Source organism: Saccostrea echinata, unplaced genomic scaffold (assembly GCF_033153115.1).
Source record: "Saccostrea echinata isolate AGI-Se365-2 ecotype Australia unplaced genomic scaffold, CSIRO_AGI_Sech_v1 ptg000001l, whole genome shotgun sequence".
NCBI lineage: Eukaryota > Metazoa > Mollusca > Bivalvia > Ostreida > Ostreidae > Saccostrea > Saccostrea echinata.
This window is the reverse complement of record NW_026889750.1, coordinates 1050591-1077843: the sequence shown is the minus strand read 5'-3', so window position 1 is coordinate 1077843 and position 27253 is coordinate 1050591. Positions and strand designations below refer to the sequence as shown.

At 32.4% G+C, this 27253-nt stretch overlaps 1 protein-coding gene across 1 annotated transcript; it reads right to left on the bottom strand.

Annotated features, from left to right (window-relative positions):
* Positions 1 to 1524: 1524 nt before the first annotated feature.
* LOC133191436 (uncharacterized) lies at positions 1525 to 3872 on the bottom strand. Its single transcript, XM_061327517.1, has one exon. The coding sequence runs from the start codon at positions 3842 to 3844 to the stop codon at positions 1616 to 1618; it is 2229 nt and encodes a 742-aa protein (XP_061183501.1). The 5' UTR covers positions 3845 to 3872; the 3' UTR covers positions 1525 to 1615.
* Positions 3873 to 27253: the final 23381 nt, after the last annotated feature.

Below are 27253 nucleotides of genomic sequence, written 5' to 3'. Positions count from 1 at the left end.
TTGAGAAGAAGATTTTTAAAGATCTTTTCCTATGTAAAACTTTGATCAACCACTGTGGCCCCACCCACCCCAGGGGGTCATGATTTGAACAAAATTCAATCTAACCTAATTGAGGATGATTCCACATAAGTTTCATATTTTCTAATCCAGTGGTTCTTGAGGAGAAGATTTTTAAACAATGCCATTAATTTTTTCACTAATTCATAATTATCACCCCCTTGAAGGAGGCGTGGCCCTTCATTTGAAAAAAAAAAAAACTTGAATCCCCTTCTCAGTTCTGGAGAAGAAGATGAAATTGTGAAAAATTTACGACAACAACAACGACAGACAGCGGACAAATTTCGATCAGAAAAGCTCACTTGAGCCTTCTGTTCAGATGAGCTAAAAAAGCTTCACACATGATTCAAACACTCCAAAGCTCACGGTTTGGCATAAGAATGAACTTGTGCTAAGTTTTCTTGCCATTGAGGTGTCAGTGTGCTTTAAATAAAAAAAATTTGTTAAAACAAATATTTTTCCCAAAAATGGCCTATTTTCATATCGAATGGATTCAGAATCCTTTTTTTTTTAAAAAAACAAAAAAAAAAAAACATAAAATAGATATTACCTTTACTTTTCCGTCATTTAAACCTTAGTGTAGAATGGACACTTGACCCATTCATATTAAAAAAAAAATAAAAATAAACAAAAATTATGGCTCTAATGTACCCATTTTCCACTAAATATGCTTATAAAACTATCATCTTTAAAAACAATTATCAATAAGTCGTTCAGTAAAATTTAAAAAAAAAACTGTTGAAGATGACATTACTGATAAAATAATTTTAGAAAAATACAACTTTTCCAGTGAACTTTGAAAGTTGAGAAATATATTTTCTCTGAGCGGAGGTTTGTCCTCGCCCTGTACGCGCTCTTTCTTTCCTTATATATAGACAAACATCAAAGTCTCAGGTATACCATAAAACTGGAAAAGTTTCTTAAATATTACTAATATAACAATTTTTGGTCACCAAAAATACTGCTTTAATTGGAAAGGTTTCTTAAATATTTATATAACAATTTTTGGTCACCAGAAATACTGCTTCGCATAATTCAGATGAGATCAAGTACAGTTGAAATTATATGACACGTAAATGTAGTTGCAATGAGTGAATCATTTTCAAAAACATTTTCCCATAATACATTGCTTAAATTATATTTATTTTTATTCAATATACATACCTAAACTACGGAAGCCGGTAGATGCCAGGTAGATAAATATTTTATCTGGCGGCCGCCAGATAAATAGATCTGCCAGATCTTTTTACCTGGCGGCCGCCAGATATTTATCTGGCGGCCGCCAGAAACTTATCTGGCGGCCGCCAGATAAAATATTTTTTCTACCTGGCACCAACCGGCTTCTGTACTAAACTCATGTTTATAAACTCTGTATTACTTTCAACAATATCTTACTTAAAAATAAATATTAAAAATGGTATTGAACTGACGACTTTTATTTATATGTATTGCATGCACATCCTTTTTACTGGTACAATATATTCTGATTTCCCGATTTGGCTAAAATGAAAGGTTTCCTGTCAAGAAATTTCACAACGTCAGTGAAGCATTCCAGAGCTTAGAGTACTGATAAAAATAGATCGTAGAGAGCGATACATAAGTGATAGGCCGCTGCATTCCCATTGGTTGGACAGGCTTCCAGAGACTTCATAAACCATTTAATGGCATTTTGTACATCATTGATGATACGGTAACAATATCCCATGATATTGTAATGCCGATGTAGTTCTACAGGCATTCCACTCGAACACTCTTCCCCATTTTCAACATATAACACCATCGACTTTAAATGTTCAATTGCTAGAGATAATTGTTCTGTATCTCTTAAGTTGAATGCAACCTGAAACTGCACATAACAGACATACACAAGTGGATTAACTGAACAAAAGCACCAATTGGATCTCCCTTCCAAAAGAGCACATTCGTATTGTAAAGCAGGGGGCACACAAGATATATCAGAGCAACTGAAAATAAAATCAAAAGCAACATCGTTTTCATTTGCCATGTCTTCTACTGTTACAGTTTCATCCATATCCGGTGAAAGCAATGAACGTTTCCCGCAAATAAATAATCCAGGCGTTCCTTTGTATGGAATAGCTGCACGTCTGCCAAAGATGTCTTTGAGAAATTTTTGAATAACACTATAGTTCCTTGCTTGATAGTGATACGTTAATAAATACATGGTTGCTGCAAGAACATCGTGTTGTAATCCTGCCTCCAAGCACCGCTTTGACTCAGAGATGAGCTTACGTCGCATTTCTAGATCCACGGTGTTCTTAGCGTCCACAAGAAAGAGCATTCCAACACGAATGGATAAGAACTTTAAAGCAAAATCACCCATCAATGTCTTCAGCTGTTCATCCACTTCTTCAGCAACCTTCAGTAAACTTTCCACAGTCGTCTGCAAAAACATAATTCCTACTGTAACCTCCATACTGAGACATCGGGCATGGGTATATTTGTTACGTCGCAATTTCCTGTTCCCAGTTTCCATAATAGCTTTGCAGGCTGCAAGAAAGTCCACCTTTGGTGCTTCTTGTGCAAACAACCGCAGTGATAATAGATATTCACTACCACTTTTATACCACCATTCACAGTTAATAAAATAGTCAATGATATTCTCTCGTATTAGTTCAATTTCCGAGATGAGACGGTCCCTCACCATTTCATCCTCTAGTTTGCCCATGAAGAGATTTCGAGATCTCAGAAAATAATGTGACAAATGCCTCTGCTGGATACATTTGATCAAAAAAGACAAGCAAGCTTTCACGCAGTTTGTTAAATTTGATGGATCCCAGTCAGGGATTTCTTCAGACATCCAAAAAACAATGGTTTTCAAATGAAACGAATTTATTTCATCAGAAATAATTTTATCTAGAATCTCTTTCTTCAGTGTTTTGAAAATAACATAGCACTGAATTTGGACATCGCTGAAATTCCAGATAAGCTCTCGCTCTGGCAAGATGAAAGCAAACCGCCATTCTAAATGGCACTTCTCGGACTGAACACAACCCACCGGTAAAGCATGACAGGGCATACCTTTGATTTTGTTGATGAGCAGTTGGTTAGGCCAGTTAGATTTTCTTTTTCTGGATATCCACTCCAATGAATCCTTGGGCCATGAGGAACATTTCAAACCAATACCAATGTCTGAATCCTTTTCATATTTGGAGTAACTCAGCATGACACATGGACCGTGACGCAGTGAATCCCCGGCGTGGAAGGAAGGTGGAGAATACTTATCCATTCCTGCTATCATATTCATAACGTATTTGATGTAAGTCTCACTTGACAAATAAAGAACATCGTTTGATTGGATGCAGGCTTCTACACATGATCTAGTTTCATGCCTAATCTCATTCCGAGAAAGTTTATAAGGATTCAATAAAGTAAATCCTGGTGGACAATTGTTTGTGTTCATAATGAGCACATTTCCCGCCATGCTGACGTCACAGTCTACTGAGGTGACTACTTCTGTGTCTTTGACTTGTAACATTTGGTCTTCATCACTTCCTGATGATGCAGAGCAGTCAATTCTGCTTCCGGTTACAATGGTGTCTACATTGTGGACATGTCTAATTATGCATTCGCAAATAAATGCCCACTGTCTGTACATATTCAGTTCCTCATTGGTCACGTGATCAGAGGTAAGAATGGCCGACATTGAGCTAGAGGAACTGGGACTGTCTTTTATGTTGTACTGGTTGATAATTTCTGATGAAACTGACCGCCTGGTATAGCCATCTTGTTTTTCATTGGTTCTTCTGTAGATTACTTCAAAAGACATTTTGTTTTTCTGTAGAAATACTGAAATACCTGGACAAAAAATGAAAATGGATATTATGTGTATTCATTAACAATCTGCGAAGATGACAAATGCACTAAAATATCAGAAGATAATTCAGAATTTATATAATTTATACAAGTAAAATGTATGTAAACATAATCAAAAATAAAATACCAGGTTTTATGTTTTCTTTCTCAGATGAACACTTTAAAGTGAGATAAGTGTGAGTTAACAGACCCAAAATAAGCTAGTCAAAATCGGGGGGGGGGGGGATACACATGTCTATAGAGGCACTTATAACACAAACCTTTAATTTTGAATAAATATTACAATTATGTGCTTTAGTTTGATTCTTCTTTAATACTCTATACATTACAATACTGCAATGGGGACAAAAACTTGACAAAAATTTACAAAATAATTCATTTATAGATCAGTACAACTTCACAGTTGTAGAATTAGATTTTGCTTGAAAAATTCTTCAATGAACAGTTAATAATAAATATTCTATAACTTGTAAAGAAAAGATCGTTGTCGTTTGTTTACATTGTTTACGCATATGTACCATACGGATGAAAATATATATACTTTTTTTAAAATAATGAAGATATTATTCGTAACTTCTTTGTCCAGTTTACTTAATTTAAATATTTTTATTATTTTAAAGACACTTTGTCTGATCTATTATAATTAAGTTATACGATCAACAAGAACAACAAGTCACATTTCCCATCAATGATTGTCATATTATAACCCCCTATTCTAAAGATCTCTATTCTCTTTATCTCTCTTTTGGTGGTGATGGGGGGGGGGCGGGGGGCAGCAATGCTTCTTTTAATATATAAAGGGAACAGATGGTGCATAAAACATTCATTTTTATTAATAACTGCATGTGCATAATTTCATGTTGTGACATTGACCTTGCTGATATATTTACTTGCTGTAGAAACGTAGCTTGTCCAGTTAACAACCCCATCCCATATTTTATATTTAATCGTGATTGGCCCTTCCTTCAGGTAATTATTATGCTAGAGAAGCAAATTTTCACCAGTCAAAATTCCAAAAATCCGTTTGTCACTGGACAAGTGACATTGTCTCAATGAGGTGTCAAAAGATGATGTTACTGTGATGGACTCTTTATCATATAGGAAACCTCACACTAAATCTCTCTATACTTCTGTGAGACCCCAGGTTCACTTCAGGAAGTTTCTTTTTCATATCGGGGGGGGGGGGGGGGGGGTTAGACTGTTTAGATGGAGGGGGTAGTTTGGCAGTATACTTAGATGGAGGGGGTAGTTTGACAGTATACTGAGCTGGATAGGTAATATATAACAAAAAATATCTTGCGAGAAACTGAAACATCCTCCCTGTCAAGAGAATAAATTCCTATTTCATGGAAGTGAACTTCAAGTTCCAACCTATACCTTACCATATCCGTGGTGGACAGGGTGGGGACGTCACATATACAAATCAATAAATCTATTTATCTTTTACAAGTAACATTAAATTTCGGAAAGGGCGTCTCCTTTCCAGTGCCCGGCCCTGGCTCCTGGGTTAGAACTGTACTGTACGTTATAAAATATTCGACTTCTTTGCCTGTTAGACTTGGAAAGGGTTTAAATTTATTATGGCGTTACTTGTTCAGATCAATACAATTCACCAAATGCATATTTCAGATAGCTGACGATTGAAACATTTTTATATATTCCATAATGCATACAAAAAAGGTATACAAACCTCTTCAGTTTATTTTTTCTGGTCAGTCCTTTCTAGAATGTGTTTGATTAAATTCGAAACAGAAAAACCTAGTTTCACTTTGCAGATCTGTTGAAGCAGATCGTGACAAAATAATTGATATGTAAATCAATAGAGTGGGTACTTTAATAGCCTTTTAAAGCTGTACTTGGCGCGGTATTAAACAAGATTATAAAAAAGAGTATATTTTTAAACTAAAAGAATATGTTTGTACTCATAATCCACTTATTTTCTGGTTGGATATAAAAAGAGCCAAATAAAAATAAGAACCGGAAAGAGGCTTAATGAAAATAGTATAAATTCTAAAAAGTTTGCTTTTTATGTTGAAATTTTCTCTCCCGGAAGACTTTTTCTTTTAATTCTTCTGACTATAAAAAATATTTTATACATTATTTTAGGTTGGACTTTCCATTCTGCATATTGAAACCATACCTACAGCTATCCCTATCAACAATATCATGCAAAGGCTGAAAGGAGTTTAGAATGTAGCATGTATTTTGCTAGGCTATTGCCGGGTCATTACAGTCGTCAGGTAACAACTTGAACATGAATAAACAATGTTGACTCTCTCACTGGTTGGGCCATTTTAAGCGAAAATGCATGATATGTTATGCATTGATAACCTTGTGTGAAATTGAGTATTTTGCCTATCAGACATAAAAATAACATTCCAGAACAAGCCCCCCCCCCCCAAAGCTACTAAAACGGAACAGAAATTCTTTTATTGCAAAACGCAGAAACAACTGTAGATTTACAGCCATGATTCCTACATTTAGTGCACCCTATTTGCTTTTAAATATTGGTTATATACATGTACATGTTATGTTAATTAAAGAGTCGAAGATAGCCACTTTATTTGTAATCGGTAAATGAAAGTGCATATTTGGTATCACATTAAAGTACAAGTAATAAGAAGAAAAAAGTACTAGATTTTTATAACAAGATATGGTTGTCTAGTAATACAGAGGAAGAAAAATGGAAGAAAGGGTATAAGAAATACGTTTTTATTGGTGTATGATTAATTTGTTTGTTGTTTAAAGTCCCTCTCGATAATTTTTCACTCATATGGAGACGTCACCACTTGCCGGTGGAAGGCTACAAATTTAGATCTGTACTCGGCACTAAGGGATATTGAGCAGTGAGGGATCTTTTTCGTGCCAGCACCTACTGCGACATAGGACCTCGATTTATACGGTCTCATCCAAAGGGCCGCCCTCGTCCCGCAGTGAATTAGAACCCGTAACGTAAGATAGACGCTCTAACCACTGAAAAACGCGGGCAACGTGTATGATTAGTAATCTATTAAATGTTAACTTATATCTAGAAAGTATCTAAGAAGAATTCTTATAACAATTCGGGTACCGTTAATTTTATTGGCTGGAGAATCAAACTTGTTTGTTGTTCACCTATCGCATTTTAGTGGGACCGAAATTAGTCTTTTAAATGAAATGTGAAAAACTTAATACTTGCTGGATTTTTATTTCATCCCAACTCTAGGCTTGGTGGTAGATGGATGAAGATGTTAACGTTATTTAATACATGCAGCTATCTTAACTTCCTAATTATCTATCATTCCTTGTATTACCGATTATGTAGTTACAGTTACTTATGTAAAGGAGAAAGGCCTCAAACTGTCCATTCTGTGAGAGAAAGAACTAATCAAGGGTCTACGGCCCTCGATTAGTTCTTTCTGTCACAGAATGGACAGTTTGAGGCCTTTCTCCTACTTAAAACATGATTTACTTTGTTCTGGAATTAAATAAAAAATTACAAAACTGGTATCAGATATGACAGGTAGTACACATACAAATATATCAATGACAAGTTCATTGTTTACGGAATGGACAGTCACAGGTAAGATAGGGATGCAGAGCAATTTGTTGAATAGCCATTGCGTTTCCAGATGCAAATAACAAAAGGTCTTTGTCTTAAGAATGGACAGTTACAGGTGGATTTTACCTTTGCCTTTGAAGCAAAACAGGGCACTGGAACAGGAAAATCACTCATTGACAACAAACATGTATGGGGTATTTTTTTTCTATCTTAACGAGGTTGGATCCTGATATTTAAAGTCTTAAACTTTTTTGTGAAGTATATTTTTAGTTACTACACATAAAGCTTAATTAAAAATCAAAACAAAAAATGGGGATCAATATGCTTCTTTTGGCGCTACAGTACATTTAATATGACCTTTTTGCACTGAAATTTGTGTCTTTATCAAAAATCACATCTTCGAAGTTTTCCCTCCAATGTTTTTATCCAAATAAATCATGGGACGAAATAAACTATTAGTCTATTTTAAAAAAGACACATTAAAATTTTGACTAAGAAAAAGTTTCAAATTGCTTCGCATAATCAATTATTTGACCTTTCTGCACTCACAAAATGTGATTTTTCTGGCATTAAAATTTAACAAGCAAGAAAATTATTTTAAAGTCTTAAACTTTTGTTGAATTTAAGCAGATTGATCAAAGTTAACCTATATATTCAGAAAAGAAAAACAAAAGTGGGGGTCTATGAAGTAAATTTTTAGATATTACTAAAAAAGTGTTAATTTTATGTTAAAATTGGCTCAGTTTTTTCCTGGACTTTCAGAAAATATTTACTATATTTGTCACAATATAATGAAAGAATTCATAAGAAATAATTTAATAGATATTTCAGAACCAGTATAAAACATTTCACTGCAAAAACAGCTCTGTGTGCAACCAGCATGAAAAAATAGGAATTTAAACTTAACAGTACTGTATATATTTCAAAAGGGAAAAATTGATCATTTTCTTCTTAAAAACCTTCCGCCACAAAATATAGTTCGTGGCTTAATCTTATTTGGATGGAATTTAATCGCGGTTTTTTCATTGGATATAGTTTAATTTGCATTGTAGAATCCAGATTTAATGTTAGAACTTAAAAATGATGCAGAATTTTAAAAATAAAGGTCCAGACCAAAATCTGCTCAAAAGCACAGGATCGAACCTCCTTAATAATATCGAGCAAGTAAGCAATTATAGTGACACCCACAACGTCCTCGACAAATGCCTAGAACATGCAGCTCTATAGAAAGAGTTGTATTCTTCTTGGAAACATCTAATGTTTTCAAAGGATCTTGGGACGAATATGCAACGGGAGAATACATTCTCTTTCAAGGGAAGATAATTAAGAATTATTGAAAATATAATGGCATCTATAAATAATCTTCATCAATGGGTCATAAAATGTGGAGGTTATGCGAAAACTTTACAAGCTAATTCAGAGAATATGTGTCCCCTGCTTGGGGGAAAAAGAAGAGCATGCGCAGTTCGGGGGGGGGGGGGGTTCGGACTCCCCATTTTAAAGTCCTTCGACTTAATTACTGATTGTTAATTTTGATTCATATCAAAGAAAACAAATATTTAAGAATATGAGAATACAAGAAATGCTCTCTAATCTGTTTTTGAAACCTTTTTTTTTCAAAGCATATAATGAAAAAAAGTGTGTGTATTCAATCAGTTTTTTAAATTCAATTAGAAAAAAAAATTGACTAAGTTAATTTTCATTGCACAATTTGGCAGGCATCACAATGTATCGCACTGTATTGCAGCAGAGTGCAGTATGGTGCAATTCTACTTGTATTTAAACAAGAACAATTATTTCACATTAAATAACACATTAATGTATTAGAAATATTCCCCACCATCCACCCTCCAAAGACAACTTTTATATACAATTTGTCCTTGTGATTGAATGTTTATTTGGAAATTTGCATATTGTAAGTTTTGTTTCAAAGTTCGATAATTCAAATGAAGTCCCTTTGAACAACGTAGACAAAACGATCATTGATTTCTACTTTATATTATGTAAATGTTTAAGCAATGCTGACGAATAACAGGCTTGTATACTATATATAAGACGTTAGAGAGATATTCACAAATGACCATGTGTTAAAGTCAGAGTAAATAACGCTTACGGGTAATGTCGCGTGGACTTAGTGTGAGCTTAACTCACTAAACAAGTACTGCTAATGAGTATTGAAAAGCGTCTTTGATTGTTCTACAAAGTCATCGGCGCTTTGTTTGAGTCTCAAAATATTCACTCATCAGTCAAACGGGAAAGTTTTTTTTCACTGTTTTGCCTAATAATAAAAATTGACCAAGTATGTTTTATTTAAACAGTACATTAAGCATTACAATGCAATGTATTGTAGGACAGTTATATTTTTATTTAAAAGCAAAATTAATGAGCTTGCAATGAAAGAACTTCACTCGACACTCCAATTTCCCTCGGGATGTTTCGCATATATCCATATCAGTCTTTCAATAAATAAAATCAGCAAAAGTAACTGTTCTTTGATGAGAACTTAGCTCTAAGTACTGTTATCAGAATATATTCTGTTTATCCTTCCTGGTGCTTATCGGCGTCACTCTCAAAATTTACACTGATCAGTCAAACACAAGATTTCTTTCTTTTTCAATCTTTCATATATCCAAACTAGGCGTTGCATGAAATAATAAACAGCAATGAAAAAATTTGTCGAAAAATCCTTCGACATTATTACTGCATTAATTTAGATTAATTCGTATGAAAGAGAACATTCATATAAGAAAATGTGAATGAAAATATTCCGTCCAGTCTGTTTTTCAAAACTTTTTAAAAAATAAAAATATATCAGAAAATATGTTAATTTACACTTTATTTTCAATACCATAATGTAAAACAAAAATGGACTTCATTTTATTGATTGACATTGCATTGTAGTGCAGTGCAATAAAATGCAGTTAAATTCTTATTATGGTAAACATTGTAAATTCTCTTGCAAACAAAAAAAAATTCACTCATCAGTCAAAAAGGAGTGTTCTTTCTTTTGTATCTTTTGCGCATACCCAAACTAGTCGTTCGATAAAAAAAAACACAACAAAACGTAACTTTACAAAAGTCCTTCAAATGAATTACTGATTGTAAATTTTGATTCATATAAAAGAAAACAAATATTTAAGAATATGAGAATACAAGAAATGCTCTCTAATCTGTTTTTTGAAACCTTTTTTTTCAAAGCATAAAATGAAAAAAAAATTGTGTGTATTGAATCAGTTTTTAAATTCAATTAGAAAAAAAAATTGACTAAGTTAATTTTCATTGCACAATTTGGCAGGCATCACAATGCATCGCATTGTATTGCAGCAGAGTGCAGTATGGTGCAATTCTACTTGTATTTAAACAAGCACAATTATTTTACTTGTCAATGTATTAGAAATATTCCCCACCATCCACCCTCCAAAGACAGCTTTTATATACAATTTGTCCTTGTGATTGAATGTTTATTTGGAAATTTGCATATTGTAAGTTTTGTTTCAAAGTTCGATAATTCAAATGAAGTCCCTTTGAACAACGTAGACAAAACGATCATTGATTTCTACTTTATATTATGTAAATGTTTAAGCAATGCTGACGAATAACAGGCTTGTATACTATATATAAGACGTTAGAGAGATATTCACAAATGACCATGTGTTAAAGTCAGAGTAAATAACGCTTACGGGTAATGTCGCGTGGACTTAGTGTGAGCTTAACTCACTAAACAAGTACTGCTAATGAGTATTGAAAAGCGTCTTTGATTGTTCTACAAAGTCATCGGCGCTTTGTTTGAGTCTCAAAATATTCACTCATCAGTCAAACGGGAAAGTTTTTTTTCACTGTTTTGCCTAATAATAAAAATTGACCAAGTATGTTTTATTTAAACAGTACATTAAGCATTACAATGCAATGTATTGTAGGACAGTTATATTTTTATTTAAAAGCAAAATTAATGAGCTTGCAATGAAAGAACTTCACTCGACACTCCAATTTCCCTCGGGATGTTTCGCATATATCCATATCAGTCTTTCAATAAATAAAATCAGCAAAAGTAACTGTTCTTTGATGAGAACTTAGCTCTAAGTACTGTTATCAGAATATATTCTGTTTATCCTTCCTGGTGCTTATCGGCGTCACTCTCAAAATTTACACTGATCAGTCAAACACAAGATTTCTTTCTTTTTCAATCTTTCATATATCCAAACTAGGCGTTGCATGAAATAATAAACAGCAATGAAAAAATTTGTCGAAAAATCCTTCGACATTATTACTGCATTAATTTAGATTAATTCGTATGAAAGAGAACATTCATATAAGAAAATGTGAATGAAAATATTCCGTCCAGTCTGTTTTTCAAAACTTTTTAAAAAATAAAAATATATCAGAAAATATGTTAATTTACACTTTATTTTCAATACCATAATGTAAAACAAAAATGGACTTCATTTTATTGATTGACATTGCATTGTAGTGCAGTGCAATAAAATGCAGTTAAATTCTTATTATGGTAAACATTGTAAATTCTCTTGCAAACAAAAAAAAATTCACTCATCAGTCAAAAAGGAGTGTTCTTTCTTTTGTATCTTTTGCGCATACCCAAACTAGTCGTTCGATAAAAAAAAACACAACAAAACGTAACTTTACAAAAGTCCTTCAAATGAATTACTGATTGTAAATTTTGATTCATATAAAAGAAAACAAATATTTAAGAATATGAGAATACAAGAAATGCTCTCTAATCTGTTTTTTGAAACCTTTTTTTTCAAAGCATAAAATGAAAAAAAAATTGTGTGTATTGAATCAGTTTTTAAATTCAATTAGAAAAAAAAATTGACTAAGTTAATTTTCATTGCACAATTTGGCAGGCATCACAATGCATCGCATTGTATTGCAGCAGAGTGCAGTATGGTGCAATTCTACTTGTATTTAAACAAGCACAATTATTTTACTTGTCAATGTATTAGAAATATTCCCCACCATCCACCCTCCAAAGACAGCTTTTATATACAATTTGTCCTTGTGATTGAATGTTTATTTGGAAATTTGCATATTGTAAGTTTTGTTTCAAAGTTCGATAATTCAAATGAAGTCCCTTTGAACAACGTAGACAAAACGATCATTGATTTCTACTTTATATTATGTAAATGTTTAAGCAATGCTGACGAATAACAGGCTTGTATACTATATATAAGACGTTAGAGAGATATTCACAAATGACCATGTGTTAAAGTCAGAGTAAATAACGCTTACGGGTAATGTCGCGTGGACTTAGTGTGAGCTTAACTCACTAAACAAGTACTGCTAATGAGTATTGAAAAGCGTCTTTGATTGTTCTACAAAGTCATCGGCGCTTTGTTTGAGTCTCAAAATATTCACTCATCAGTCAAACGGGAAAGTTTTTTTTCACTGTTTTGCCTAATAATAAAAATTGACCAAGTATGTTTTATTTAAACAGTACATTAAGCATTACAATGCAATGTATTGTAGGACAGTTATATTTTTATTTAAAAGCAAAATTAATGAGCTTGCAATGAAAGAACTTCACTCGACACTCCAATTTCCCTCGGGATGTTTCGCATATATCCATATCAGTCTTTCAATAAATAAAATCAGCAAAAGTAACTGTTCTTTGATGAGAACTTAGCTCTAAGTACTGTTATCAGAATATATTCTGTTTATCCTTCCTGGTGCTTATCGGCGTCACTCTCAAAATTTACACTGATCAGTCAAACACAAGATTTCTTTCTTTTTCAATCTTTCATATATCCAAACTAGGCGTTGCATGAAATAATAAACAGCAATGAAAAAATTTGTCGAAAAATCCTTCGACATTATTACTGCATTAATTTAGATTAATTCGTATGAAAGAGAACATTCATATAAGAAAATGTGAATGAAAATATTCCGTCCAGTCTGTTTTTCAAAACTTTTTAAAAAATAAAAATATATCAGAAAATATGTTAATTTACACTTTATTTTCAATACCATAATGTAAAACAAAAATGGACTTCATTTTATTGATTGACATTGCATTGTAGTGCAGTGCAATAAAATGCAGTTAAATTCTTATTATGGTAAACATTGTAAATTCTCTTGCAAACAAAAAAAAATTCACTCATCAGTCAAAAAGGAGTGTTCTTTCTTTTGTATCTTTTGCGCATACCCAAACTAGTCGTTCGATAAAAAAAAAAAACACAACAAAACGTAACTTTACAAAAGTCCTTCAAATGAATTACTGATTGTAAATTTTGATTCATATCAAAGAAAACAAATATTTAAGAATATGAGAATACAAGAAATGCTCTCTAATCTGTTTTTGAAACCTTTTTTTTTCAAAGCATAAAATGAAAAAAAAATTGTGTGTATTGAATCAGTTTTTAAATTCAATTAGAAAAAAAAATTGACTAAGTTAATTTTCATTGCACAATTTGGCAGGCATCACAATGCATCGCATTGTATTGCAGCAGAGTGCAGTATGGTGCAATTCTACTTGTATTTAAACAAGCACAATTATTTTACTTGTCAATGTATTAGAAATATTCCCCACCATCCACCCTCCAAAGACAGCTTTTATATACAATTTGTCCTTGTGATTGAATGTTTATTTGGAAATTTGCATATTGTAAGTTTTGTTTCAAAGTTCGATAATTCAAATGAAGTCCCTTTGAACAACGTAGACAAAACGATCATTGATTTCTGCTTTATATTATGTAAATGTTTAAGCAATGCTGACGAATAACAGGCTTGTATACTATATATAAGACGTTAGAGAGATATTCACAAATGACCTTGTGTTAAAGTCAGAGTAAATAACGCTTACGGGTATGTCGCGTGTAAAGTACTTAGTGTGAGCTTATCTCACTAAACAAGTACTGCTAATGAGTATTGAAAAGCGTCTTTGATTGTTCTACAAAGTCATCGGCGCTTTATTTGAGTCTCAAAATATTCACTCATCAGTCAAACGGGAAAGTTTTTTTTCACTGTTTTGCCTAATAATAAAAATTGACCAAGTATGTTTTATTTAAACAGTACATTAAGCATTACAATGCAATGTATTGTAGGACAGTTATATTTTTATTTAAAAGCAAAATTAATGAGCTTGCAATGAAAGAACTTCACTCGACACTCCAATTTCCCTCGGGATGTTTCGCATATATCCATATCAGTCTTTCAATAAAAAAATCAGCAAAAGTAACTGTTCTTTGATGAGAACTTAGCTCTAAGTACTGTTATCAGAATATATTCTGTTTATCCTTCCTGGTGCTTATCGGCGTCACTCTCAAAATTTACACTCATCAGTCAAACACAAGATTTCTCTCTTTTTCAATCTTTCATATATCCAAACTAGGCGTTGCATGAAATAATAAACAGCAATGAAAAAATTTGTCGAAAAATCCTTCGACATTATTACTGCATTGTTAATTTAGATTACTTCGTATGAAAGAGAACATTCATATAAGAAAATGTGAATGAAAATATTCCGTCCAGTCTGTTTTTCAAAACTTTTTAAAAAAATAAAAATAAATCAGAAAATATGTTAATTTACACTTTATTTTCAATACCATAATGTAAAACAAAAATGGACTTCATTTTATTGATTGACATTGCATTGTAGTGCAGAGCAATAAAATGCAGTTAAATTCTTATTATGGTAAACAGTGTAAATTCTCTTGCAAACAAAAAAAAATCCACTCCTCAGTCAGAAAGGAGTCTTCATTTCTTTTGCGCATACTCAAACTACTCATTCGATAAAAAAAACACAGCAAAACGTAACTTTACAAAAGTCCTTCGACTTAATTACTGATTGTAAATTTTGATTCATATCAAAGAAAACAAATATTTAAGAATATGAGAATACAAGAAATGCTCTCTAATCTGTTTTTGAAACCTTTTTTTCAAAGCATAAAATGAAAAAAAAAGTGTGTATTGAATCAGTTTTTAAATTCAATTAGAAAAAAAAATTGACTAAGTTAATTTTCATTGCACAATTTGGCAGGCATCACAATGTATCGCATTGTATTGCAGCAGAGTGCAGTATGGTGCAATTCTACTTGTATTTAAACAAGCACAATTATTTTACTTGTCAATGTATTAGAAATATTCCCCACCATCCACCCTCCAAAGACAGCTTTTATATACAATTTGTCCTTGTGATTGAATGTTTATTTGGAAATTTGCATATTGTAAGTTTTGTTTCAAAGTTCGATAATTCAAATGAAGTCCCTTTGAACAACGTAGACAAAACGATCATTGATTTCTGCTTTATATTATGTAAATGTTTAAGCAATGCTGACGAATAACACTCAGGCTTGTATACTATATATAAGACGTTAGAGAGATATTCACAAATGACCATGTGTTAAAGTCAGAGTAAATAACGCTTACGGGTAATGTCGCGTGTAAAGGACTTAGTGTGAGCTTATCTCACTAAACAAGTACTGCTAAGCAGTATTGAAAAGCGTCTTTGATTGTTCTACAAAGTCATCGGCGCTTTATTTGAGTCTCAAAATATTCACTCATCAGTCAAACAGGAAAGTTTATATATATATTTTTTTTCACTGTTTTGCTTAATAAGAAGAATTGACCAAATATGTTTTAATTAGACAGCACATCAAGCATTACAATGCAATGTATTGTAGGACAGTTATATTTTTATTTAAAAGCAAAATTAATGAGCTTGCAATGAAAGAAATTCACTCAACACTCCAATTTTCCTCGGGATGTTTCGCATGTATCCATATCAGCCTTTTAATTAAAAAAATCAGCAAAAGTAACTGTTCTTTGATGAGAACTTAGCTCTAAGTACTGTTATCAGAATATATATTCTGTTTATCCTTCCTGGTGCTTATCGGCATCACTCTCAAAATTTACACTCATCAGTCAAACACGAGATTTCTCTCTTTTTCAATCTTTCATATACCCAAACTAGACGTTGCATGAAATAATAAATAGCAATGAAAAAATTTGTCGAAAAATCCTTAGACATTATTACTGCATTGTTGATTTAGATTCGTATGAAAGAGAACAATCATATAAGAAAATGTGAATGAAAATATTTAATCCAGTCTGTTTTTCAAAGCTTAAAAAAAAATAGAAAATAGGTTAATTTACACTTTATTTTCAATACCATAATGTAAAACAAAAATGGACTTCATTTTATTGATTGACATTGCATTGTAGTGCAGTGCAATAAAATGCAATTAAATTCTTATTATGGTAAACAGTATAAATTCTCTTGCAAACAAAAAAAAATCCACTCCTCAGTCAGAAAGGAGTCTTCATTTCTTTTGCGCATACTCAAACTACTCATTCGATAAAGAAAACCAGCAATACGTAACTTTACGAAAGTCCTTCGACTTAATTACTGATTGTAAATTTTGATTCATATCAAAGAAAACAAATATTTAAGAATATGAGGATAAAAGAATTGCTCTCTAGTCTGTTTTTGAAACACCTTTTTTTTTTTCAAAGCATAAAATGAAAAAATTGTGTGTATTCAATCAGTTTTTAAATTCAATTAAGAAAAAAAAAATGACTAAGTTAATTTTCATTGGACAATTTAGCAGGCATCACAATGTATCGCATTGTATTGCAGCAGAGTGCAGTATGGTGCAATTTTACTTGTATTTAAACAAGCACAATTATTTTACTTGTCAATGTATTAGAAATATTCCCCACCAATCTAATTAAAATTAGATGTTCTGAATCCGCATCCGCTTCTCAAACATCTAACAACAGGTATATTGTCTTTATTTGAAATTCTTCTTATAGAGGTCATTAAAAAAAAACTGCTTTCTGAAATATCGAATGATGAAAATATAAAATCTTTTTTTAAAAGAGGAAAAGTTATTTTTTGAAAATTGTATGAAAAACATAGTTTGGCATGGTATTGCCTTTTCATAACAAGCTTCTACCTATAATAAAAATTATTTTCCAGACGATAACTTTAGGTTTCTTTGAGTTTTTTTTTTAAAATAAAATTTAATATCACTATATACTAATATCAACTCCCTATTGCCTATATTGCAGGAGACCCGTATAGATTTTGATGTCAAAGGGTCAAATGTCAAGGTCATTAATTCATACATACTGTCTCTAACTCTCGTTTCCGGGCAATATCTTAAAAACCTTTTAGCTTTTGCAATGAAATTTTATATCACAACTCCTTATGGCATAAAGAAGACCCCTATTGCTTTTCAGGTCAAAAGGTCAAATGTCAAGTTTATAAATTCATGTCTCTGTGTGACACTTTCATTTCCAGATGATATCTTAAAAAAGCCTTTCAGGTTTTGCAAATGAATGAAAATATTACAACTCCTTATGGCCTGAATAAGACCCCCATTGATTTTGAGGTCAAAGATCAAGGTCAGAAATTCATACATTCCAAATATTATTTTCCAGACGATAATTTTAGTTTTCTTTGAGCTTTTTTTTTTCAATAAAATTTAATATCACAACACCCTACGGCCTAAAGAAGGCCAAACATTGTATTTATATTACTCTATATATAATAAATATTCCTCTATATACATAATAGACATTGTTAAAATTGGGAGGGAGCTGAGATGGAAAAGAGGTTTCCATTTTTCCCGTGAAACTACGGAACAGAATATGGTTATACATGTATCCCCTCTCAGGAAGTGAAAATTTAATCGGCGGGAGTCGACTTTCACTCCCAATCTACCTGATGCTCTCATCTCTGTGGGGGACAATGATTTTGGATAAAATTAAATTGAAGCTATTAATTTCTTGTCGGTAGTAGCACTCAAAGTTGGAAGGGAGATTCTTTCAGGCTTCTACAGTGTATCTAATTCCTACGGCCATAATTCAGGGTACAATAATTTACTCTTAACCTATTTACATATGTAGCTAGGAAAAAAATAAGATTTATTTGTTATGACATCGCTTGTTCATATCAATTTATTTTTCTATAATAATGAAATGCTTATTTCACATAATTCGTTTATATTGATACAAAGTATACATGCAAATAAGATACAGACCTATTTAGCTTATTTTTCTTGACAGTCCTCTTCTATACATGTCATAAAGAACGGCTGCCTTTAGTTGACAACTTTCAGACTTGACCAGTTAATGTGTTTTTAAGTTAATATGTATTTTTTACCATTGTTAAATTTTCTCCAAATTAAAGGTACTTAAGTTATATATGATCTCGGGAATGTCCATAATAAATCCGAGAAATTCAGCAATGAATTGGGAAAGGACAATTGCATATTCTGACAACTACAAATGAAACGTTAGGGAAATTTTCTACGTCATAAGGAAATTAATGATAACCTGGAGAAATTGTCCTCAAATTTAAACGTTTTATTAATGATTTAATTGGTGAAATGATAATCACAATATATCACTTCAACACGGCAATAAATATCTCCCAATTACAGTTTTTGTTTTAATTTTTTTTTTTTAAGAATTAAGAGGAAGGAGAAAATCTTTTAAGGGGATACTTGTTTTATTTTTATAACAATTTGTGTTTTCCGATTCAATACTTTTTCTTGGAGGCAAGCTGAGTTATTTCAGATTATGGTAATATAGATTGCATGTAAAGATAATTCAATGAAAATGGAGTGTATGTGAAAAATACTCTCAAAAGACTTGTTTCAGCACTGTTTTGTTTGGGTTGTATACTTCATTGAATTTCTCTATAATATTATTTGGGTACTTCAACTTGAGATGACTTTTTTCATACACATGTTTGTACCCTTCCAAGCTTCTAAGAACATCGGAAATCCTTCTCTCAAGCCTGTATAAAAAGCCGATGTCCAGTTTTAACGCGAGAATAGAATTTGTTTGAGCGCTGGAAATTAACCCCCCCCCTCCCCCCCTTCCCTTCATCACCACCTAAACAAACAGCAAAATCATTTTCCCTCCAGTTCACTAACGGGGTCAAAGGTAAACATACATTTCGCTGAAAATATTAAGAGAATTCATATTTTCAATTACGGCATGCAAGGTGCAATGCCCTTCAAGTTTCAAAATAAAATATACAAAACCAGGTGTAACGAAGATAAGTTAATTACTGTTTGTCCATAAAACCTTATATACCGGAAAATCTTGTTCCTGGAATCTGTCAATAGTCTAACGGTTATCTATTGATGGCTTAAACTTAATGTTAACATGGTTAAATTGATGACGAAATATAAAGTATTTTGTTACACATGTTTGAATTTTTACGTTTGTCAAAGGTATAAACTTCTTTAAACTTAAGGTTCTCCATTCTGAACAGTTTAAGATTAGACTAATTTCCGAAAGGCTACTGAACTTTCACTTTCAACGATCCACCGATCGAGTTCACTGTGTACATATTTTATGATCTCTTTCACTCGGGAAAATTTTAATCATATAGTTGAGTAACAAATTGAAAACAGCTGTTTCAATAATTTTTTTGCTTCAGAGCTAGTTCTTCAAATTTCGAAGAAGATGGGTGAACAAGGCGGGCGAAGTGCCTATAGTGCGACAAACATGAAGTGAAAAATAAAATATCAATTATATCAAAATTTTATTTGAAATTTCATCTAACATTAAAGTATATTTTATGTAAAATCTCTACAATTTAAAAAAATCTCACAAAGAAATTATTTGCCCACGAATTAGCATGCACACGCTATTAAAGAGGGCAAAAAGGATCATTTTCTCACACTTCAACAAAATTTTTCGATATGAATGGGTCTTCGCTCCAATTTTTTGAAAATTAATCCTAAAAGTTTGTATAAAAATATACATTTTTAATTTACAAAAACATGGAGCAAAGAAAGTACACTTTTATGACAAAGCATTTGCATCTTAATACTTAAGTCCATTCAGTCAAGGGTCACACCACAAACATGATTTAAATGCCACTATTCATCAGGAGCTGTGTAGCGTAGTGGTTATCGTATTCTCAAAGCAGTATGATACTTGGGATTTAAATTATTGTTAGGGGGTTCGAATCCCACGAATACCATTTTATTTTTTAATAAAAAAAAATAATTTTTTCCGAGATCTTTTTTCTCAGAAAAGTTTTGTTGATCGTAATTTCATAAATTTCAATAATGAGAAGTTTACTTTAAATACTTAATTCACATATTGAAAATGATTTTTTTAATATCTGAAGCTATAGGCATTCTGCACGCCTTTCTCACTCATCTTCTTTTTCCAAGTGATCCAATTTTGTCAGTATTAAGTGGCTTCTTTTCAATTTTTTATACTGATTCTGTTTATCCAGAACAATGAACACAAATACGTGAAAGAGTTTTTACAGAAATGTCAAAGGTCAACTGTATTATCATTAGAACGTACGGACTTTCAGTCTTTCACCCACTTTATGTGAATGGTACAGGGAAAAAAACAATAGAATGTATTTTTGTATATACAGAAATAAACTGTTGCAATCATTGCAAAAAATACCTGCGAGTTGCAACTTTTCATCCCTGTGTAAATATCATAAAGAAATAATTAAAGAAGGTCTTATATATATATATATATATATATATATATATATATATATATATATATATATATATATATATATATATATATATATATATAATTAAAATGAAAGAGTATACAGCATATGAAAGTGAACGGGGGTGGGTCATTATCTTCATCTTCAATCCACACTCTTGTTTAAGAAAGAACACGCTGATGGTGTACATCTACTTTTCTTCATAAATACATTAAATTTTTCTGACATTTCACATTATTGCAGCATGTATAGAGGGGGGCTGTGATGGGGGAATTATAAAGAAGCTATAAATATGATAGTGGTGTCTAGACTGCTTTATGTCAAGAAAAAAAAGCTTCTTTGAACTTTTGACTCCTATAGCTCAAATTTAGAATGTTCATGCACAAAAAATAAACAACATATATGTAATGATAATCAACGAATTTTATGCACATTTTTCAAAAATATCTTTTTCAAGCTTATATATATAAGCTATTAATTCGAAGAGATGCCTGCAAGCTTAAAAGAAGCTTACTTGCTGTAGGTAATATGTAGATCTATCCCTATGTGATTAGATAGACATTGAGATCATGGGGTATGTACACGGCAGCTCCAAACTCAATATCGCTCCTAAATCCGTCATAATCTTTTACTGCCCATCTTTCTCATGATCTTCACTTTTATTTACATATGTTAGGCAAAGTATTTTTGTTTAATATGTTCGACTCATTAGAGTGTTCCATTAAAAACCCTTTTCTTTCCTCTTGAAGGATGTAGTTTAACTTTAAAATTGGTCGAATAATCAGGGGACTTGGTAGAGCGGCAGTCTATAACTTGTTTAAACAAGCATTCTGAGAGTATTGCATTAGCAATACTAGTCCCCTACCGGCAAGTGCATGTAATCTGGTTCCCGTTAAGAATTGAAAATGCCATAATTCTGTCAAAAATTAATGAAGCGGGACGAAATGCGAACTTGATCTATAACTAATCAAGGTAAAGCCACATACCAAAAATCAGCTCAATATCTACAAGCGTTTAGAAGAAAATTGCGGAAAACCCGTAAAAATTGAAAAGGCCGTAATTCCGTCAAAAATCAATGAAGCGGAACGAAATTCAAACTTGATCTGTAACTCATCAAAATACACTCACATACCAAAAATCAGCTCAATATCTGCAGGCGTTTAGGAAAAAAGTGCGGAAAACCAAGTGGGACAGACTGACAGACAGACAGAGGGACAGACAGACAGACGGACGGACAGACAGACAGACAGACGGACGGACAGACGGACGGACAGACTCAGAGGAAACCTATAGTCCCCTCCGGTTTCACCGGTAGGGGACTAATAATGTTTCACTTTACGTCCTGAGAGTTGCATTATGCGTTATCTCATTGCATTACCAGTTTTTAGTTTTACAGTTTTGAGTTAATAATCGAAATAACTTCCTTACTCCGTTTACAGCTCCTAGAGGTGGATGAAGGAATTTTGGTTGGTTGGGGGGGGGGGGGGTTGAAATTTTTTTCAGAAGCTGGGGATCTATTAAAAAAATTATAAGTTATATTTAGAGTACGAGTTTCCTACTGTATCGGAGATACAGGGCGGAGCTTAAGGCGAGAGCGATAGCTCGAGCCGGGCCCCGCCCTGTATCTCCGATACAGTAGGAAACGAGTATTCTAAATGACTTGTGACATGACCTTTCTTATGACCTCGCTAATTTACATGTGTATTTGGATATATATCTCTCAACCAATCAGATGATTTTTTCAGAAAGATGATTTAGTACCCCATTTTTATCAGTCGCAACTGAAATGCCGAGTGAGGTCGACGTGCAGGTATCTATCAATTTAAATATTAATTATAATTATGAGATGCATTATATAATGTGTTTTCCCAAAATTTAATTTATTTTGATTGCGTAGGTTTTTTCCTTTCTATTTAGCTCTTGCTGACTTCTTTTTAAATCTAAACTACGAATTTAGTGCAAAACATTTTGATACATAAGAATCATATATTGGGAATGTATTTGAAGCAAAAATGTTTCGGGGAGGTCGTATTCTGAGAGAAATGTCCGACAATGTCATCGACCGGTCGTCATACATGTGTATACAAATACTTGGCTCCAAATTGAAATAAACAGATGTAAGAAAGGGGGCATATTACCTTCATGTTTGAAACAAAATGTAGAGGAACCAAGGCATATCCAGCACTCACTCGCGAGCGTCGGTACCCCCCCCCCCTTTCGATTTTTTTTTTCATTTTTGGCTTTCGAAAATTATGTTTGCTAAACTTGTGTACACTTTTAATTTATCAACACGAAACGATCACGCACATATAGTGTCAGGCCTGATTATGAATCTACCCCCCTCCTCCCCCACGAAACTCCCGATTTTCCAGTTTTGACATTTTTTTTTCGATGAAAACCATTTGTGTACTGCCCCCACTCCCTCCTTTCTAAAATTTTTGAATCCGCCACTGGTAACTTTACGTTGTAAAATTCTATTCTTAATTCATCTCAAATTTTGAATAAATACTAACAGCGCTATCTTGCGATTTGATTGATTCTTATGTCTATATTATTTAAGATACGGATTCAGTTTTCCGTCATCGCTAAAAATAAACCGTACTGTATCGTTGATATTTTTCAGATACAGTACAGTTTCTGCTCATTTGCATAAGAAACGCCCACTAAAAGTGTTCTGTATCGCAGTTAAGGTACGGCTGACTTCAAAGGAAAACTCGCCGGGTCATGTCACAATGAATATTATTTTAGCCGGACATTTAATATATTTTGTTTTTATTATGATATAAATGTAAAACCAAAAATCAAACTAAACTCCTTTATGATATATACACGGTACATGTTAAAAACTAGCTGCAGACCTCGACAATATATAAATACATGTACTTCATGTAGTTGAGGTAGCATTGAAAATGTCCATCCCTAAAAAACCATTGTCAACCGAAGCACAGCCTCGGTTGACAATGGTTTTCGAGGGATGAACTTTTTCAATATTATCCTCTACTACAGTATTTTACTGAATGCTGTATACAAAATTATGGTGAAGCGCGCGCATAGATTCGGCGCAGTCAATTTTTTTTAAAGTATCACCTGTCGTCAAGCAACGATGACTGTTGGTATGTTCTCTCGTGCTGGAGGTCGTGGTTTTCTTCATTCAGAGGGTAATGGTGTTTTTTTAACAAATGTTTCTCGACGAATCAAATTCAAGTAATTTACATGAAAGTATAAAATATTTTTAAAAAGCTATTGGTTGAGCATAGAGCTACAGGTTGCGCTACTTTTGGACTCATTTCTCTAAAACGGCCTATCTCACAATATTTCATACCAAAACATTCTTCATACTTTCTATTCTTGATATTTTCACTTTATTTGTTTATTGCCTTCAGCAGCCATGGAAAAGAAAATGCATGTAATTATTGCCGATCCACGCCATTTTACCTGTAAACAAAATGAGTGTTCTTTACTTTCTGAGATTTGTAAAGGCGTTTAAGGGAATTTCGCGGAGACAAGTAAATAAGTGTCATCTTTAGAAGGAAAATATCTTAATGATTTTTTTTTTGGTTTGAAGAAACTGATGGTAGAACTGTATTGTGGATATAGATGATTGAGGAAACCATTTCGCCTGTCAAATTGTTTGCTTGAAAAGTAAAATACACGAAATGAGTATTTTGCAAGAGTGCCAAATCTTGTATTTCATAAATTTATCTATCTAAAAGTATTTAATATGCATCTTTTGATATCATGAAAGTTTTTTTTTCGCTATATCTCGAAAATGGGGGGGGGGGGGATCCCATGCTCCCTCTAAATCCGCGAGTGGTAGACGATCTTTTATGAAAATGTCTCTCACAGCAACTTTTTTTAAAGGCTCTGCACTTCGGCTTTTGTCAACGAATTTCCATCTTAATATGATATAACACATACTGTACATGTAAAAAAAAAAAAAAAAAAAAAAAAAAAAAAAAAAAGGGAAGATAACGAACAGTGATCCATCTAAAAAAAAAGTCTACAAACAATAAAATTTGTAAACAGGACATAAAACACAGACCCCCGGAAATAACAGAGGTGGAATTAGGTGCCTAGGAGGAGTAAGCATCCCCATCGATCGGTCACACCCTATCCCTATGTAATGATCAGGTTGACGGTAAACATGGTAAATTCAGTATGAAAACAAAGACCTAACAATTGGCATGAAACACGTCAGCCAAAATACGACCCAGTGATAGGTTATATTTGCTAACAAGGTCATTTTGACGACCACAAATTTTACGAAATGATGACTTTAAACCATAGCCATTATTCTTATTTTTAAAAAAAATTAGGCCTAACCCCATACCTAATTATTTACAATGTACATATCGCCGCCCTCTTGAATTTTTCTAAATCAGTCACATTGTTTTGTTTTTTTGTTTGTTTGTTTTTGTCTTTTTTTGTCTGAAACTCTGTTAAATTATTTCCCTGCAACCATAATCATACTGTGTTCAGCCTTTAGGAGAGGTTTACATCCATACGCTAATGGGAAGGTTTTTTCACAATGCTTGGAATTGCAGCTCTCTTGATTGTTTGTCCGAATTTTATAAACCAGAGAGTTACAGTTTTGCAGCTACGACAATGTATACATGTACATGTAACAGATTACCTTTCTATTTTTTGCATTGATATCGGAATATTTACATTTGCATATATGGCGCAATATAACCGAATCATATGGCGCAATATCTTGCCTACATATAATTTCTATCCAGGTAGAACTTGAGCTTCGGAACTTCTAAGCCAAACTTGATGACAGAAACATACGGATTGTTTTCAGTCAACAGATGCCCATTAAATATTCCTTCAGTATAAAAGTTGTTTGAATAATAACATTATTAAGTCACCGAAATTCGCGCTTTCTTTTTAACACGAAATTATGTATATAAACTGAAACAGACGTTTCTCGCTGAAATACCAACCGCTTTCGACCCTTCATAAAATACAACATGCAGTAAGATTATCCTTAATAATGATCATTTAAGATACAAGTAGATAAAATACCATCATCATTTAAAATACAAGTAGATAAAATACCATCATCACTTAAATATATGTAGATGAAATACCATCATCACTTAAATACATGTAGATAAAATACTATCATCACTTAAATACATGTAGATAAAATACTATCATCACTTCAATACATGTAAATAAAATACTATCATCACTTAAATACAAGTAGATAAAATACTATCATCACTTCAATACATGTAGATAAAATACTATCATCACTCAAATACATGTAGATAATATACTATCATCACTCAAATACAAGTAGATAAAATACTATCATCACTTAAATACATGCAGAAAAAATGCCGTTATCACTTAAATACATGTAGATAAAATACTATCATCACTTAAATACATCTAGATAAAATACTATCATCACTTAAATATATGTAGATATAAAATACTATCATCACTTAAATACATGTAGATATAAAATACTATCATCACTTTTCCAGAATTTGATTGCTAACATCAATGTAGACATTCAATTGATGGAGCTAGACGAACTTTCTTAACCTAATATTCAGCAGTATTCTAATGTTATAGGCATATATATATATATATATATATATATATATATATATATATATATATATATATATATATATATATATATATATATATATATATACCACTTATATACAGTAAAGAATTAGAGACCTCTTAGACTAGTTATTTCTCATTAATAATGAGTGGGTTAGTTATATGAATAAGAAGATGGGTGAACAAGGCGGGCGAAGTGCCTATAGTGCGACAAACATGAAGTGAAAAATAAAATCTCAATTATATCCAAAATTTCTTTGATATTTCATCTAAAATTAAAGTATACTTCATGTAAAATCTCTATAATTTACAAAAATCTCACAAAGACTGAAATTATTTGCCTACGAAATAGCATACACACACTAAAGAGGACAAAAAGGGTCATTTTCTCACACTTTAACAAAATTTTTCGATATGAGTGTGTCTTCTCTCCATTTTTTTGAAAGTTAATCCTAAAAGTTTGCATAAAAATATGTATTTTTTGGTTTACAAAAAAATGGAGCAAAGACCCACTATACATTAAAAGTACACTTCTATGACAAAGCATTCGCAGTCCATTAAGTCAAGTGTCAATTCACAAACATGATTTAAATGTCACTATTCATCAGGAGCTGAGTAGCGTAGTGGGTAGCGTGTTAGTCTCAAAGCAAAATACTCCGGGTTTTTATTGTTAGGGGTTCTAATCCCATGAGTACCATTTTATTTTTGTAATAAAAGAATAATTTTTCCGAGATTTTTTTTTCTCAGAAAAGTTTTGATTATCATAATTTCAT